Raw genomic sequence first — 17,582 nt, 5'->3', positions numbered from 1 at the left:
GAGGAGGGGGCCGCGATGCTGCTTTCCACCTCCCCCCAAAAAAAACCTCAGAGGTGGACAGAAATGAGATTGTACCCCCCATTAATACAGGAACTGGGCAAACTGGTGGCCATAGGTAAAGATGGGGGGAGGGGGAAGTGAGGCAGTGTGCCATGGGGAAATGAGGGGAAGGGGCCACAGTGCTCCTTCTCCCTCCCCCCCACTCCAACACCCACCTCATTTTTTGGCCCCACTGAGCAAGACAGCTGCATTGATTAAAAAAAGAAACTTTATTGAATATCAGTACAACCACAACAGTTACAAAAGAGGGTGGGGGCGTGACTGCCCCCCCAACTATAACAGACATTATCTACCTTGTACCCCCTCTCTCCTCCACCCTCACTGGCCCCTCTGCTTGCAGGGCTGAGGGGAGGGACCCAGGGGGGTTACACAGACTGGTCACCCCCACTCCGTTGGTCAGCGTGACCAGGAGATGAGTGGGAGGTGGTCAGGGAAGGGGAGGTGGTCAGGGGGGTTGCCACCACCGGCCCAGCCTGACCATCCAGCTCCAGGAGGCCGGTCAGCGCGCCCAGCTCTGGGCCCGAAAGCCAGGTTGGGTGGCGGGCAGGGGCGGGTGGGCTGACCCTGCAGGCCATGATGGGGGGTGGGGTCCTCAGCCGCAGGGTCCCCCGGGGCTGTGGAAGACAGAGATGCAGAGGTCAGGGGGTGGCATGGATCTCAAAGTCACCCTATCCCCAGATCTGCTTGAGGTCACTCAGTCCTCCACCCTGCCTTGATGATGAGAAGAAATAATGGGTAGAAAGCAGCTCAGTGCTCCTCTTCTCTGTTTCCTAGATTTGCCCAAATAGGACCTGGCCTGCAATCAGGTCCTCACCCTCCCCACCATCCTCTAGCGTGTTAACTCACTGTGGGGAGGGAATGTGTCTTACCCACTATTATACCCTCGCAAGCATTTAGTACAGTGCTCTGCACACGGTAAGTGCTCAAATATGACATCAGTAGACCGGAGGAGGAGGAAGAAGAGATGCCACAGGGTCTTCCCAGCTCAGAAGGGCCTGGCCCCAAGGCAGGAAGGTTTGTCTTCCCCCTCACCCCCAGGATTTGGGGGTCCCCTGGAAGCTTGGCCCCAAAAGCCAGAGCAACCGAGGAAACTGGTGGAGGTAGAGGATGATGTGGTCTCACCTGGGGGGGCTGGCTGACGTGGAGCATGATCCTCTGGCCAGGGGGGAGAAGGGGGTCGGACATGAAGAGCTCATGGCGCGAGAGAACAGGGATCCCTGGGAAGGTTGGGGGACAGAGGAGATGTAGAAGCAAGGAGACAGGAAGAGTGGAAGTAGGCCTTGACAAACTTCAACCCCGTCAGTGGGGTGGGGAGGGGCAGTGGGGCACACATGGGGGGTGCAGGTGAGGGGGAGTGCAGGTGAGAGGGGGTTGTCAGCCTCAGGTGGTCCCCAGCCCCCCGCCCCCACTAGCATGCCTACCTCCCTCGACCCCAGGACTGTGATGGTGAGGTGCTGGGCTACAAGCAGGGCCATGGCTACCTCTGTCCATCCTGGGGCCACGGCTCCCCAGGGCACCCCTGTCCGGTGGTGGCGGCAGCAGCGGGGAACGGGGGTCCAGCGTTTCGTACAGAGGCGAGAAGGAGGGGTGGGGTAGGGTCCGACAGGAAAAGGAAATGCCCTGCCCCAGAGGGGGTATCTGGAGATAAAGTTAAAAAAAAAACAAATAAAGCTGCAACTGTGGCAGCCTCCATCCATCCCCTGTCCCCCTGAACCCCGGACCCTGTCCCCCGCCCCCAGACTCACCTGCCCCACTATCTTTCCCACATCATAGTCAGGGTCCCACGGCGCTGGCCGCCTCTCCAAAATAGAAGCTGCAGGAGGGGGAAAAAAAAAAAAAGATGGAGGAGGGCAGGAGAAAGGTTGAGGGACTGGAGATGGCTGGGGCAAACTGGGAGGACACAAGAGGTCATGGGTCAATAGGTAGTGTGGTCTACTGGACAGAACACAGGCTTGGGAGTCATCAGTGTCTGGATTCTAATTCCGCTGCCACCTGTCTGCTGTGTGACCTTGGGTAAGTCACTTCTCATTGTGCCCCTTATAGTGCACTCTCCCAAATGCTTAGAGCACTAAGTGCTCAATAAGTGATTGACTCAGTGACCTCACCTGTGAAGTGTGGATTAAAAAACTGTGAGCCTCAGGTGGGGCATGGACTGTGTCCAACCTGATTAATTCCAGCATTTAGTGCAGTGCCTGGCACATAGTAAGCACTTAAACAGCATGGCCTCATGGACAGACCACAGGCCTGGGCATCAGAAGGTCATGGGGCTCTAAGCCCAGCTCTACCACATCAGCCAAGGGACCTTGGGCAAATCACTTCACTTCTCTGGGCCTCAATTACCTCACCTGGAAAAGGGTGATTGAGGGCACCATGTGGGACAGGAACTGCATCCAACCTGATCTGCTTGTATCCACCCCAGTGCTTGGTACAGTGCCTGACACACAGTAAGCACTTAACACCATTATTGTTAATCAGGAAAAAAAAAATCAAACCAGAGAACTTAGAGTTGGAGACACATCAGTGTCACTTACCAGGCTGGGTGGGGGTCGCTCCTTTCGGGGGCTGGCAGTATTGGGGAGCCAGAGGGGTATAGGGGTGGAGACGGACAGTTTGAGGGCTGTGGAGAGAACAGGGGGGTGTGGCGGGGCAGGTAAGGAGACTAGACTCCAGACCTCCCCCTCCACCCTCCAACGAGCCCTCCCTCAGTCTTGCACAGGGTTTAGGGGGGTCACCCACCTGTCCGGAGGGGTCTTCTCCTCACTCCAGAGACTTTCATTCTCCGAGATCCACTCTTCATCCGGCTGGTCACAGCGGCCTCTGCGACAGCAGTCTCCATCCTCCTCCTCCTCTTTCACCTTTTTCTCCCCCACCTGCTCCAACTTCCCTGCCTCTTCGGTCACCTGCTCCACGTCCTTCATCTTCTCTGCTTCTTCCACCTGTTCTCCCACCTCCATCGGTTTCCCCTCCTCCACCTTTCCCACCTGCTCCTTTTCTTCCACCTTCTCCTCCTCCACTTTCTTCAGCTGGTCCACCTTCTCCTCCTTTTCTTCCACCTTCTTCAGCTGGTCCACCTCCTCCTCCTCTTCTTCCACCTTCTTCAGCTGGTCCACCTCCTTCCCTCCCATCACTTCCTCAGGCCCAGAGGGCGACCAGGGCAGCATCCCGGACTTGGGGTGGGGAAGTGGGTGAAAGTGAAGGGGGGCAAAGGTTTGAAAGGTGGAATTTTGGACGAAGCAAGTAACGGCCAACCTCCCCCAACCCCCCCTTTAACGGCCCCCAACCTCCTGCGACCCTCCCTCACCTGGTTTGGGCCTCCAACCTCGCAGTAGTTAGAGGGATGGGTGGGGGAATGGTCCCGGCCTTTTTATAAGCCCACCCTGCCCGTGCCCCCCACGGGAACGAGGCGCTAAAGGGGAGGAGCCTGGGCGGGAACGAGGCGCTAAAAGGGGTGGGGGCTCTAACGCTAACACTCACGTTGCGGCTAGAGAGGAGCAGGCCCGGCCCCGACCGAGAGTGCGCCCCCTACCGGGGGTGGGGGGGACCTGGGCCGGAAGGGAAGAAAAATTCAGAATAATTCAGAATAATTGTCGTATTGGTTAAGCGCTTACTATGTGCTTATATATATACCTGTATATTTTATTGTCGTATTGGTTAAGCGCTATGTGCTTGTATATATGTATATATATATATATATACACCTGTATATTTTATTGTCGTATTGGTTAAGCGCTTACTATGTGCTTGTATATATGTATATTATATATATATATATATACACCTGTATATTTTATTGTCGTATTGGTTAAGCGCTATGTGCTTGTATATATGTGTGTATATATATATATATACCTGTATATTTTATTGTCGTATTGGTTAAGCGCTTACTATGCGCTTGTATATATGTATATATATACACCCGTCTATTTTATTGTCGTATGGGTTAAGCGCTTACTATGTGCTTGTATATATGTATATATATATATACCTGTATATTTTATTGTCGTATTGGTTAAGCGCTTACTATGTGCTTGTGTATATGTATACACGTATATTTTATTGTCGTATTGGTTAAGCGCTTACTATGTGCTTATATATATGTATATGTATACCCGTATATTTTATTGTCGTATTGGTTAAGCGCTTACTATGTGCTTGTATATATGTATATATATATATATATATATATATATATACACCTGTATATTTTATTGTCGTATTGGTTAAGCGCTATGTGCTTGTATATATGTGTGTATATATATATATATATCTGTATATTTTTTGTCGTATTGGTTAAGCGCTTACTATGTGCTTGTATATATGTATATATATACACCCGTCTATTTTATTGTCGTATTGGTTAAGCGCTTACTATGTGCTTGTATATATGTATATATATACACCCGTCTATTTTATTGTCGTATTGGTTAAGCGCTTACTATGTGTTTGTGTATATGTATACACATATATTTTATTGTCGTATTGGTTAAGCGCTTACTATGTGCTTATATATATGTATATGTATACCCGTATATTTTATTGTCGTATTGGTTAAGCGCTTACTATGTGCTTGTATATATGTATATATATACACCCGTATATTTTATTGTCGTATTGGTTAAGCGCTTACTATGTGCTTGTATATATGTGTATATACACTTGTATATTTTATTGTATTGGTTAAGCGCTTACTATGTGCTTGTATATATGTATATGTATACCTGTATATTTTATTGTCGTATTGGTTAAGCGCTTACTATGTGCTTGTATATATGTGTGTATATATATATATATATACCAGTATATTTTATTGTTGTATTGGTTAAGCGCTTACTATGTGCTTGTATATATGTATATATATACCTTCGTATTGGTTAAGCGCTTACTATGTGCTTGTATATATGTGTGTATATATATACCTTCGTATTGGTTAAGCGCTTACTATGTGCTTGTATACATGTATATGTATACCTGTATATTTTATTGTCGTATTGGTTAAGCGCTTACTACGTGCTTGCATATATGTATATATATACCAGTATATTTTATTGTCGTATTGGTTAAGCGCTTACTATGTGCTTGTATATATTTATATATATACCTTCGTATTGGTTAAGCGCTTACTATGTGCTTGTATATATGTGTATATATATATACTTTCGTATTCGTTAAGTGCTTACTATGTGCTTGTATATATCTATATGTATACCTGTATATTTTATTGTTGTATTGGTTAAGCGCTTACTATGTGCTTGTATATATGTATATATATATACCCGTATATTTTATTGTCGTGTTGGTTAAGCGCTTACTATGTGCTTGTATATATGTATATATCTACCTGTATATTTTATTGTCGTATTGGTTAAGCACTTACTATGTGCTTGTATATATGTATATGTATACCTGTATATTTTATTATCGTATTGGTTAAGCGCTTACTATGTGCTTGTATATATGTATATATATACCTGTATATTTTATTGTCGTATTGGTTAAGCGCTTACTATGTGCTTGTGTATGTGTGTGTATATATATATATATATATATACCTGTATATTTTATTGTCGTATTGGTTAAGCGCTTACTATGTGCTTCTATACATGTATATGTATGTATTCATTCAATCGTATTTATTGAGTGCTTATTGGGTGCAGAGCACTGTACTAAGCGCTTGGGAAGTCCAACTTGGCAACATATAGAGACGGCCCCTACCTAACAGTGGGCTCACAGTCTAGAAGGGGGAGACAGAGAACAAAGCAAAACCATATTAACAAAATAAAATAAATAGAATAAATATGTACAAATAAAATAGAGTAATAAATACATGCAAACATATATACATATAGGTGTTGTGAGGAGGGGGAGAGGAAGGAGGGCGTCTGTCTGGGAAGGCCTCCTGGAGGAGGTGAGCTCTCAGTAGGGCCGTGTGTGTGTGTGTGTGTGTATATATATACCTGTATATATGTACATCTGTTTGTATGTATTTATTACTCTATTTTATTTGTTCATATTCTATTCATTTTATTTTGTTAATATGTTCTGTTTTGTTGTCTGTCTCCCCCTTCTAGACTGTGAGCCTGCTGTTGGGTAGGGACCGTCTCTATATGTTGCCGACTTGGATTTCCCGAGCGCTTAGTACAGTGCTCTGCATTGTGAGCCCGTTGTTGGGTAGGGGCCGTCTCTATATGTTGCCAACTTGGACTTCCCAAGCGCTTAGTACAGTGCCCTGCACACAATAAGCGCTCAATAAATACTTTTGAATGAATGAATGCACACAGTAAGCGCTCAATAAATACGATTGATTGAAAGATGGGGAAGGGGAAGCAGCGTGACTCAGAAGGTCGTGGGTTCTAATTCCTGTTCTGCCGCTTGTCTGCTGCGTGACCCTGGGTAAGTCACTTCACTTCTCTGTGCCTCAGTTCCCTCATCTGGAAAATGGGGATTGAGACTGTGAGTGCCAGGAGGGACGGGGACTGTGTCCAATCCGATTTTCTTGTATTCCCCCCCAAGCGCTTAGTACAGTGGCTGGCACACAGTAAACGCTTTGCAAATACCACTATTGTTATTATTATTATTAGGAAGAGGGCGGAGGAGGACTCAATTGGGCAGGATTGCCTGGAGGCTAGTTATGCAGAGAGGTTCCGAGGTTAGAGAGGGAGCAGTAGAAAGGAAGCAGTGTCATTCATTTAATCGTATTTATTGAGCGCCTACTGTATTCGGAGCACTGTACTAAGCGCTAGTGGAAAGGGCCCTGCGGCCGGGAATCCGAGGACCTGGGTTCTAATGCCGGTTTTGCCACTTGCCTGCTTTGGGACTTTGGGTAAGTCATTTCTCTGGGCCTCGGTTTCCTCATCTGTAAAATGGGGATTCAATTAATCCCTGTTCTCCCTTCCACTTAGACTGCGAGGGCCGTGTGGGATGGACTCAATCAATCAATCGTATTTATTGAGCGCTTACTGTGTGCAGAGTGTGCTCTGCACACAGTAAGCGCTCAATAAATACGATTGATTGATTGTACTAAGCGCTTGGGAAGTACAAGTTGGCAACATATAGAGACAGTCCCTACCCAACAGTGGGCTCACAGCCTAAAAAAGGGGGAGACAGAGAACAAAACCGAAACATACTAACAAAATAAAATAAATAGAATAGATATGTACAAGTAAAATAGAGTAATGAATATGTACAAACATATATACATATATACAGGTGCTGTGGGGAAGGGAAGGAGGTAAGGTAATCCAAACTGCGAGCTCGTTGTTGGTATATTGTTGTTTTATTGTCCTCTCCCAAGCGCTTAGTATAGTGCTCAGCACACAGTAAGTGCTCAATAAATACGATTGAATGAATGTACTGTGTCTACCGCAGTGCACAGAAAAGCAGCATGGCCTAGTGGATAGAGTCTGGGCCTGAGTCAAAATAATAATAATAATGGCATTTGTTAAGCGCTTACTATGTGCAGAGCACTGTTCTAAGCACTGGGGGTGGATACAAGGTGATTAAGTTGTCCCACATCGGGCTCACAGTCTTAATCCCCATGTTACAGATGAGGTAACTGAGGCTCAGAGAAGTGAAGTGACTTGCCCAAGGTCACACAGCAGACGTGTGGCGAAGCCGGGATTCGAACCCATGACACCTCCGACTCCAAAGCCCGTGCTCTTCTTCACTGAGCCACAATGGGTTCTCATCCCAGCTCCACCGCTTAACTGCTGGGTGACTTTGGAAAAGTCGCTTCACCTCTCTGGGCCTCATTACCTCTTGAGTAAAATGTGTGAGCCCCGTGTGGGTCAGGGATTGTGTCCAACCTGATTAACTTGTATCTACCCCAGCGTTTGGAACAGCGAGTGACACCTAACAAGTACCATAATTAAGCACTTAGCAATTATTATTATTGTCTGTGGTGACATAGTAAGCGCTTAACAAGTACCATAATTAAGCACTTAACAATTATTATTATTGTCTGTGGTGCTATTATCGAAGCCAGGAGACAGAAACCACGATGATGGGAGAGCAGGTGAGGGGGTTATAGAGGGGGAGGAGGGTGTGGGGAGCCGTGGCTCAGTGGAAAGAGCGCGGGCTTGGGAGCCAGAGGTCATGGGTTCGAATTCCGCCTCCCCCACATGTCTGCTGTGTGACCTTGGGCAAGTCACCTCACTTCTCTGTGCCTCAGTTCCCTCATCTGTAAAATGGGGATTGAGACTGTGAGCCCAACATGGGACAACCTCATCTCCTTGTGTTCCCCCCCAGCGCTTAGACAGTGCTTTGCACATAGTAAGCGCTTAACAAATACCAACATTATTATTATTATCCTTTCCCACTCCCACCTGGCCCCAGTTCCCTCCCTCCATGTCCCCCAAAGAAGAGCACTGGGCGAATGGTTAGGGAGAATTTTATTGTGGGGGATCCTCAGGCCTTGGCTCCAGAGGGACATTCCCGCTGGGCCAGGTTGGTGAGGATCTGGTGTTGCGGGGGTCTCTGGGGCACCACAAAGCTGTCCGGAGGCAGGATGGCGACCCCCGATTCATCCACGCGCCCCATCAGTAGGTAACTGGCCCCTGCAAGGGGGAGAAGGCCGGAGACGGAGAAAAAGAGGGGTTAGAGAGAGAGGAGCCGCCTCAGTTTCCCCCCCAGCCCCACCCCACCTTTACCCTGTCACCCCTTTGTGGACAGGGAATGCGTCCGCTTCTCCTTGTATTGCCCTCTCCCAAGCGCTTAGTCCAGCGCTCGATTCCACAGTAAGCGCTCAGTAAATACAACTGGATGAGTGAGAAGCAGCGTGGCTTAGCGGGAAGAGCCCGGGCTTGGGAGTCGGAGGACGTGGGTTCTAATCCCGCCTCCTCCCCTTGTCTGCTGTGTGACCCTGGGCAAGCCCCATCACTTCTCTGTGCCTCAGTGACCTCATAGGACAGTGCTCTGCACATAGTAAGCGCTCAATAAATACGATTGATGATGATGATGCTGGTCTGTCTCCCCCTTTTAGACTGTGAGCCCACTGTTGGTTAGGGACTGTATGTGTTGCCAATTTGTACTTCCCAAGCGCTTAGTACAGTGCTCTGCACATAGTAAGCGCTCAATAAATACGATTGATGATGATGATCTGTAAAATGGGGGTTAAGACCGTGAGCCCCACGTGGGACAACCTGGTTTCCTTGTATCTGCCCCAGCGCTTAGAACAGTGCACTCGCCCCCTTCAAAACCCTACTGAAAGCTCACCTCCTCCAGGAGGCCTTCCCAGACTGAGCCCCCTTTTTCCTCTGCTCCTCCTCCCCTCCCCATCACTCCTACTCCCTCTGTCTGCTCTACCCCGCTTCCCGCCCCATAGCACTTGTATATATAGGTCCATATTTATTATTCTATATACTTTATTAATGATGTGTATCTATCTAAAATTCTGTGAGCCCACTGTTGGGTAGGGACTGTCTCTATATGTTGCCAACTTGTACTTCCCAAGCGCTTAGTACAGTGCTCTGCACACAGTAAGCACTCAATAAATACAATTGATTGATTGATTGATATTGATGCCTGTCCACTTGTCTTGTTTTTGTTCCAGACCATGAGCCCATTGGATAGGGATTGTCTCTATTTGTTGCCAATTTGTACTTCCCAAGTGCTTAGTACAGTGCTCTGCACACAGTAAGTGCTCAATAAATACAACTGAATGAATGAATGAATATATCTAAAATTCTATATATATTGATGCCTGTCCACTTGTTTTGTTTTGTTCTAGACTGTGAGCCCGTTGGGTAGGGATTGCTTCTGTTTGTTGCCGAATTGTACTTTCCAAGCGCTTAGTACAGTGCTGTGCACACAGTAATAATAATAATAATAATGGCATTTATTAAGCACTTACTATGTGCCAAGCACTGTTCTAAGCGCTGGGGAGGTTACAGGGTGATCAGGTTGTTCCACGGGAGGCTCACAGTCTTAATCCCCATTTTACAGATGAGGTCATTGAGGCCCAGAGAAGTGAAGTGACTTGCCCAAAGCCACACAGCTGGCAACTGGCAGAGCCGGAATTTGAACCCTTGACCCCCGACTCCAGAGCCCGGGCTCTTTCCACTGAGCCACGCTGCTTCTCTAGGCACTCAATAAATATGATTGATGACTGAATGAATGAACGGTGCTTGGCACATAGTAAGCGCTTAACAAATACCATTATGATTATTACTATTATGAATGTATGACCCCCACCCCACCCCGCCCAGCGTGGCTCAGTGGAAAGAGCGCGGGCTTGGGAGGCAGAGGTCACGGGCTCGAATCCCACCTCCCCCACATGTCTGCTGTGTGACCTTGGGCAAGTCTTTCAGACTGTGAGCCCACTGTTGGGTAGGGACTGTCTCTATATGTTGCCAATTTGTACTTCCCAACTGCTTAGTACAGTGCTCTGCACACAGTAATAATAATAATAATGGCATTTATTAAGTGCTTACTATGTGCCAAGCACTGTTCTAAGCACTGGGGAGGTTACAGGGTGATCAGGTTGTTCCATGGGAGGCTCACAGTCTTAATCCCCATTTTCCAGATGAGGTCACTGAATCCCAGAGAAGTGAAGTGACTTGCCCCAAGTCACACAGCTGGCAACTGGCGGAGCCAGAATTTGAACCCTTGACCCCCGACTCCAGAGCCCGGGCTCTTTCCACTGAGCCACGCTGCTTCTCTAGGCACTCAATAAATATGATTGATGACTGAATGAATGAACGGTGCTTGGCACATAGTAAGCGCTTAACAAATACCATTATGATTATTACTATTATGAATGTATGACCCCCACCCCAACCCGCCCAGCGTGGCTCAGTGGAAAGAGCGCGGGCTTGGGAGGCAGAGGTCACGGGCTCGAATCCCACCTCCCCCACATGTCTGCTGTGTGACCTTGGGCAAGTCTTTCAGACTGTGAGCCCACTGTTGGGTAGGGACTGTCTCTATATGTTGCCAATTTGTACTTCCCAAGCGCTTAGTACAGTGCTCTGCACATAGTAAGTGCTCAATAAATACGATTGATGATGATGAAGTCACTTCACTTCTCTGTTCCTCAGTTCCCTCATCTGTAAAACGGGGATTAAGACTGTGGGCCCCACATGGGACAACCTCATCTCCTTGTGTTCCCCCCCAGTGCTTAGAACGGTGCTTTGCACATAGTAAGCGCTTAACAAATACCAACATTATTATTATTATTTCCCTGATCCTATTCATGGCCCCAGACCCTTCCCCGGAGCATCCCCTCTGACCCTGCCACCACTTCCCCGTCCCCCCGGCTCATCCCCGTTACCTTTCTTGAGGGGGGGGCAGTTGCGACAGGGCACGGTGATGGTGAGGACGGTCCCCGCGGGGTCGGGGGGCAGAGTCAGGCCAAGGCTCTTGTAGGCACCGATGATCCCGACCGAGACGCTGAGCCCCTGGCCCGCTCCTCGGGTCACCGACTGCACCGTTCCGGTCACCACTACCGTTGCCAGGGACAGAGGGAGGGCTCGTTAGGGCTGGGGGGGCAGGAGGACGGGGACCCCCGGTTCCCCTCATGGCCCAGGGCTGGGGGCCAGGGTCTCTTCAGGGCTGGAGGCCTGGTCCCTACAGAAGCAGCATGGTTTAGTGGAAAGAGCCGGGGTTTGGGTTCTAATCCCAGCTCTGCCACTTGTCAGCTGGGTGACTTTTGCCACCTTGGACTTCCCAAGCGCTTAGTCCAGCGCTCTGCACACAGTAAGCGCTCAATAAATACGATTTAATTCATTCATTCAATCGTATGTATTGAGCGCTTACTGTGTGCAGAGCGCTGGACTAAGCGCTTGGGAAGTCCAAGTTGGCAGCATATAGAGACGGTCCCGACCCAACAGCGGGCTCACAGTCTAGAAGGGGGAGACAGACAATAAAACAAAACACGTGGACAGGTGTCAAGTCGTCAGAACTATCTACTCGACTCCACCGAATGTCAGCTGTGTGAATTTGGGCTAGTCACTTCACTTCTCTAGGCCTCGGTTACATCATCTGGAAAATGGGGATCAAGTCTGTGAGCCCCACTTGGGACAACCTGATAAACTTGTATCTCCCCCAGTGCTTAGAACAGTGCTTGGCACATTGTCAGCGCTTAACAAATATTGTTATTATTATAGGCCTGGAGGACAGGACACCTGGCTTCCCGCAGGGACCCAGGCCTCCTGCCCTCCAGCCTTGCGGGGACCCTGCCCTTGTTGGGTAGGGACCGTCTCTATATGTTGCCAACTTGTACTTCCCAAGCGCTTAGTACAGTGCTCTGCACACAGTAAGTGCTCAATAAATACGATTGAATGAATGAATGAATGCCCCCCAGCCCCGGACCCTGCGGGGAGCTGGGAGCTGGGGAGCAGGATGCTTGGGTTCCTGCAGGAATGGGGTGGGATGCCTGGGTCCCCATGAGGCTTTGTGGAAGCCCGCTTGGGTTCCTGCAGAGTTGGAGGGTAGAACCACGCGAGAAACAGCGTGGCTCAGTAGCAAGAGCCCGGGCTTTGGAGTCAGAGGTCACGGGTTCAAATCCCGGCTCCGCCAACTGTCAGCTGTGTGACTTTGGACAAGTCACTTCACTTCTCTGTGCCTCAGTTCCCTCATCTGTAAAAATGGGGATTAAAACTGGGAGCCCCCTGTGGGCCAACCTGATCACCTTGTAACCTCCCCGGCGCTTAAAACAGTGCTTTGCACATAGTAAGCGCTTAACAAATACCATCATCATTATTATGATTATTATTAGAACGCCTGGGTTCTCCTCAGGGCTGGGGGGCAGGATGCCTGGGTCCCCCCCAACACCGAGGCTGTGTAGGTTCTATTTTCTACCTTCTTTTAGACTGTGAGCCCACTGTTGGGTAGGGACTGTCTCTATATGTTGCCAACTTGGACTTCCCAAGCACTTAGTCCAGTGCTCTGCACACAGTAAGCGCTCAATAAATACGACGGATGATGATGATGATGATAGAAGGCCACTTGGGTCTCTGCAGGATGGCTAGGTCCTCAAAGGGGCTTGGGGGACAGGACGCTTGGGTCCGGAGGAGTCATGCAGCGAGGGGGCAGGGGAGGGGAGCAGGGCCGGCTGGATGTGGCCATCTCTCACCGAAATCGCTGGCGCAGAAGTTGCCCTGTAAAGTTCCCGTTCTGCGACACTGCTTGGGACACTGGGAGGAGGCGCCGGGGGACTCTGTGCGGAGAGAGGAGACCACCCCAGATGTCACGGAGGTGACCCTTCCCCTCCCCTCCTGCCCCCTCTCCTCCTTTCCTGCCCCATGGCGCTCACCAGGGATCTCGGGGATCTGGGCCGCGCCGGCCTTGGGTTTCTCCGGGGGAGGGACCTTTGGCTTGGGGGGCAGTTTGACCTTCGGTTTGACTTTGGGATGGGCGGGGGGTGTCGGGAAATCCGGGCTGGCGGGGGTCCTGGAGCCCCCGGCCCCTTCTCCGCTGCCCCGGGGCCTGGTGGTGTAGGATGCGGTGAAGCCGTCGGCCGTCACGCTGAGGTCGGACACGAACTGGACCAGAAGTTCGTTGTCGTCTGAGGATATGGACCTGAAGAGGGGTGGGGGTGGTGGGGTCCTGGTTAGGCCCTAGGACCTCGGGCCCTGTCCTTCCCCTCGGCCCCCTCCTCCAAGTCCGGCCCGGTCCCTCACCCTGGGGCCGTGTCCCCGCAGAATTTTCCGAGTCTCCGCGCGTCGTTGCTCTGGGCCCCGTTGAAGACGGCCACGTAGTCATAGCGACAGTAGTTGTCCGGCTCCAGGTCAAACTTCCCAAAGGTCAGGGAGATCACCTGAGAGGAGGAGCCGGGGGTCACGGTGGGCCCCGTCCCACAGAAGGAGGATGGGAGCTTGTAATTATAATAATAATGATGATGATGGTATTTGTTAAGTGCTTACTATGTGCCAAGTACTGTTTGAAGCACTGGGGTAGATACAATTCAATCATTCAGTCGTATTTATTGAGTGCTTACTGTACTGTGCGCTTGGGAACTACAAGTTGGCAACATATAGAGACAGTCCTTACCCAACAGCGGGTTCACAGTCTAGAAGATAATCAGGTTGTTCCACGCGGGGCTCACAGTCTTAATCCCCATTTTACAGATGAGGTCACTGAGGCCCAGTGACGTGACTCGCCCAAAGTCACACCACTGATAATTGGCGGTGTCAGGATTAGAACCCACAACCTGCGACTCCTTGCCGCTGAGCCACGCCGCTTCTCCGGAAGGGGCGGGGAGGGAGAGAGGGCCAGGGCTGGGGGTGTCCGTCGTTACCTGGTCCTGGGGGGCCCGGATGAGCCAGGAGCAGCTGACCCCGGGGGGATAGTCGCTTTCGGGCCAGTTGGGAGTGGTCAACGTCCCCTGGGGTTTTTCCAACCGGCCGCCACAGACCTGATGTTCTGGAGTGAGGGGAACAAGAGAGAGGGTGAGGGGATCAGTCCCCCCAAACCCCACCGGACCCGGGGCAACGACAGCCTGGGAGCTCTGGGAGCTCAGCGCCTGGGTCCCTGGGGGCAAAGGGTCGGGGTGGGGGGACGGTAGCATAATAATAATAATAATACTTATTATTATGGTATTGGTTAAGCGCTCACTACGTGCCGAGCACCGTTCTAAGCGCTGGGGCAGATGCGGGGTAATCAGGTGGTCCCACGTGGGGCTCACAGTTTTTAATGCCCATTTTTCAGATGAGGTAACTGCGGCGCAGAGAAGTTAGGTGGCTTGTCCAAGGTCACACAGCAGACAAGGGGTGGAGTCGGGATTAGAACCCATGTCCTCTTCCTCCCAAACCCTTGCTCTTTCCACTGAGCCATGCTACGTGGCTTAGTGGCTGTCCCTGGGGCTCCCCCAGTTCCCCACATGAGGAGGGTGGGGGAACTGGGGGAAGGGGGCCCCCCCTCCCTGTCCCCCACCCCCAGCGGGGTCCCCCATCCCTTCTTCCCGCCTCCCCCGGGGGCGGCCCCATCGCCCCCCACACTCTGGCCGAAGCTCTCCCGTATGTTCAAGCTGGAGGGGGTGGGAAGAGTCCCCCCTCATTTTGGGTGAGGGGACTTTGGCCAGAGGTGGGAGGGATGGGACCCCAATCAGGGCTCTAAGGCTGGGTTTCGGGAGGGGGTGCGGGGAAGGGGCTCGGCCCCTCCCTCTCCTTCTCCCCCGCAACCCAGCCATCCCCCTGCGTCGTGCAGGGCCGGGGGTTTGGGGTCTGCTATCGAGCCCCGATTGCAGGCAGGGATGGGAGGGGGGGAAGGGCCGGGGTGGGGGGAGGCCCCGCTACTCACCATCCCAGTAACCCCAGGCCGCCCAGTCCACCCGTGGGTCGAACTGGCTCGCGCCCCATTTCCGCCGTGCGCCCGAGGGGGGCCCTGGAAGAGGGGGGGGGTTGGTGGGAGGGGGAGGGGGGGCTGGGGGGGCCGCCGGTGTGGGGAGGGGCTGTCTCTGAGGCCTCTTCCTAGGGGGTCAGGGGAGGGGGCCTGTCCCTGGTAGGGAGCCGAGGGACGGCTTGTCTCTAGGGTAGGTGGGAGCCCTTCTGTCCCTGAGAGGGGCCGTGGGTGGGGGGTCCTCTCGGGGAGGGGCGAAGCATCCTGTCTCCGAGCCCCTCACCGTTGCCGTGGGCCGCCCGCCCGTGGTACCAGATGAGGAAGCCACGGCCGCCGGTCCCCTCGTCCGCCCTCATGCGCAGGGTCACCCGGTTGCCGGGGGCGACCACGGGCCCCGGCCGGAAGGTGCCGCAGAAAGTGCCGAGCCTCCGGCCCTCCGTGCCGGGCCCGGCGAAGATCTCCAGGGCGTCGTAGCGGCACGTGGAGTCCAGCTCCAGGTCAAAGACGCGGAAGGAGAGGGCCACCACCTGCCCGTCAGGCACCTGGGAGCGGGCCGGGGTCAGAGGTCACCAACGAGGCCTAGTCAGCCCTGCGGATCCTGCTCTCCTGCCCGGCATCCGGAGAGTGGGGGGTCGCCCACAGGCCTCAGGGGGAGGGGAGGCAGGCCGAGTTGGCGGGGTGGTCCTCCTGTGTGGACCCCCCCACCTCCCCCACTGTCGGCCCCCTCCCCAGAGGGCCCGCCTCTCACCGTGATGGTCCAGACGCACTCCTTGCTGGGGGGATAGTGGTTGGGGAAACCCTCACTGGCCACGTAGCCGGATTCCCCGCTGACGTCCCCTCCGCACAGAAACACGGGTCTGGAGGCGGGAAGACGGGGCGGGGGGCGGCGGGGTGTGGGTCAGGGCGAGCCCGGCGGGGGGGAACCGGGAGCCAGGGCTTTGAAGAAGGCTCCAGCTTCCACGTCTTCTCCCGCAGTGTCCACCCCTATCCCCCTCCACCGCCCCCACTCGGGCTGGAATTCTGGGAATCCTCCCCGGCCCTCAGGCCTCCCCGCCAGCCCTCCCATCCCGAGGCGGGAGGGCTGCGGTGGCGGTGGGGAAGGAGGCAGGAGGACGGGACGGGATAAGTAGATCCAGATGTGGACGTAGCCACGAGAACCCCGGGGGGGAGGGATGGGGGAAACAGGGGCCAGCCCCACACAGAACCCAGGTGTCCAGCCCCCCACCTCCCTCCAAGCCCCCCGGCGGCCCTAGCATCAGGGTCCTCTCAGGGTCTCAGGCGTCCAACGCGGACCCCTCCTCCAACCTGGCGCCCCTTCCCAGATTTCAGGCCTCCCTCAGTTCCGCTCTGACTCCACTCCTGGAACCCAGGTCTACCAGCCCCCCTGCCCCACACCCCCACCGCTCAGACCCTCCCTCTCTTTCATTCACTCATTCAACCGTATTTATTGAGCGCCTACTGTGTGCAGAGCACTGTACTAAGCGCTTGGGAAGTACAAGTTGGCAACATCTCTTCCTCACCCCCACCCCTTGGCATCCCCCCGTTGCCCCTCCAAGATCTGGGCCGGCTCTCCCTCGCAGGACCCTGACACCACCTTAGGAAGAAGCTGGGCCACGGGGTGGGGGGTCTGGGGTCCCTGGGGTTTGGTCAGTGCCAGGGCCAGAGTGGTGGGGGGGCAGAGGAAGGGAGAACCGGGGGGGGGGGGGAGACAGGGGATGGGAGGGGGGGAATGTGAGGACAGGGAATGGGGAGACTGAGGCTGAGTGGCTAAAGAGGAGCGTGGCAGGCCCAGAGAGCTAAGCAGAGCAGCCACCCTGAGTGGGGGGCTGCGGCCTCCAGCCTCCCACTCAGGAAACAGGGGGAGGAGCTTGTTTGGGGGTCGGGGGTCTTGGGCTGGAGTTGGGGGGCGGGAAAGGGGGGTGTCACACATACCGGGTATAGTTGGGGCTGGGCCCTGAGCCCCCCTGACCCCGGGCCGGGGTCAGCAGGGCCAGGAGGGCGATGAGGGGTCCGAGGCGGGGGGCGGGGGGCAGCATGGCTGGGCGGAGAGGCGCCGGGCTCCCGGGGCTGTCGGCGGTGGTCGTGGCGGGTGAGGAGGAGTCCGGCCGGCAGGCAGGCCGGCCTAATGACTACCAGATGCCGCTGTGTGGGCGTGGGGGGCGGGGACGGGGAGGGACGGAGGGTTGAAGCAGGGATGGAGGGATGAAGGGTCGGGGGCCGCCGTTCCCACGCCCAGGACCGCCCAGAATCGA

General features: G+C 53.1%; 2 protein-coding genes across 2 annotated transcripts; both read right to left on the bottom strand.

Moving 5' to 3' along the window:
• Positions 1-248: 248 nt before the first annotated feature.
• On the bottom strand, positions 249-2,978 carry SAP25 (Sin3A associated protein 25). The gene is made up of 6 exons (XM_038768246.1): positions 2,797-2,978; positions 2,592-2,677; positions 1,806-1,873; positions 1,482-1,698; positions 1,183-1,277; positions 249-674 (listed from the first exon to the last, which is right to left on the bottom strand). The coding sequence occupies exons 1-6, from the start codon at positions 2,976-2,978 to the stop codon at positions 426-428; spliced, it is 897 nt and encodes a 298-aa protein (XP_038624174.1). The 3' UTR covers positions 249-425.
• Positions 2,979-8,429: 5,451 nt separating this feature from the next.
• On the bottom strand, positions 8,430-17,499 carry PCOLCE (procollagen C-endopeptidase enhancer). Its single transcript, XM_038768824.1, has 9 exons — positions 17,263-17,499; positions 16,079-16,187; positions 15,614-15,872; positions 14,291-14,415; positions 13,674-13,810; positions 13,307-13,572; positions 13,127-13,210; positions 11,324-11,494; positions 8,430-8,612 (listed from the first exon to the last, which is right to left on the bottom strand). The coding sequence occupies exons 1-9, from the start codon at positions 17,364-17,366 to the stop codon at positions 8,464-8,466; spliced, it is 1,404 nt and encodes a 467-aa protein (XP_038624752.1). The 5' UTR covers positions 17,367-17,499; the 3' UTR covers positions 8,430-8,463.
• Positions 17,500-17,582: the final 83 nt, after the last annotated feature.

This window comes from Tachyglossus aculeatus, chromosome Y4, assembly GCF_015852505.1.
Source record: "Tachyglossus aculeatus isolate mTacAcu1 chromosome Y4, mTacAcu1.pri, whole genome shotgun sequence".
Classification (NCBI taxonomy): Eukaryota; Metazoa; Chordata; class Mammalia; order Monotremata; family Tachyglossidae; genus Tachyglossus; species Tachyglossus aculeatus.
This window is presented reverse-complemented; position numbering and strand designations above follow the sequence as displayed.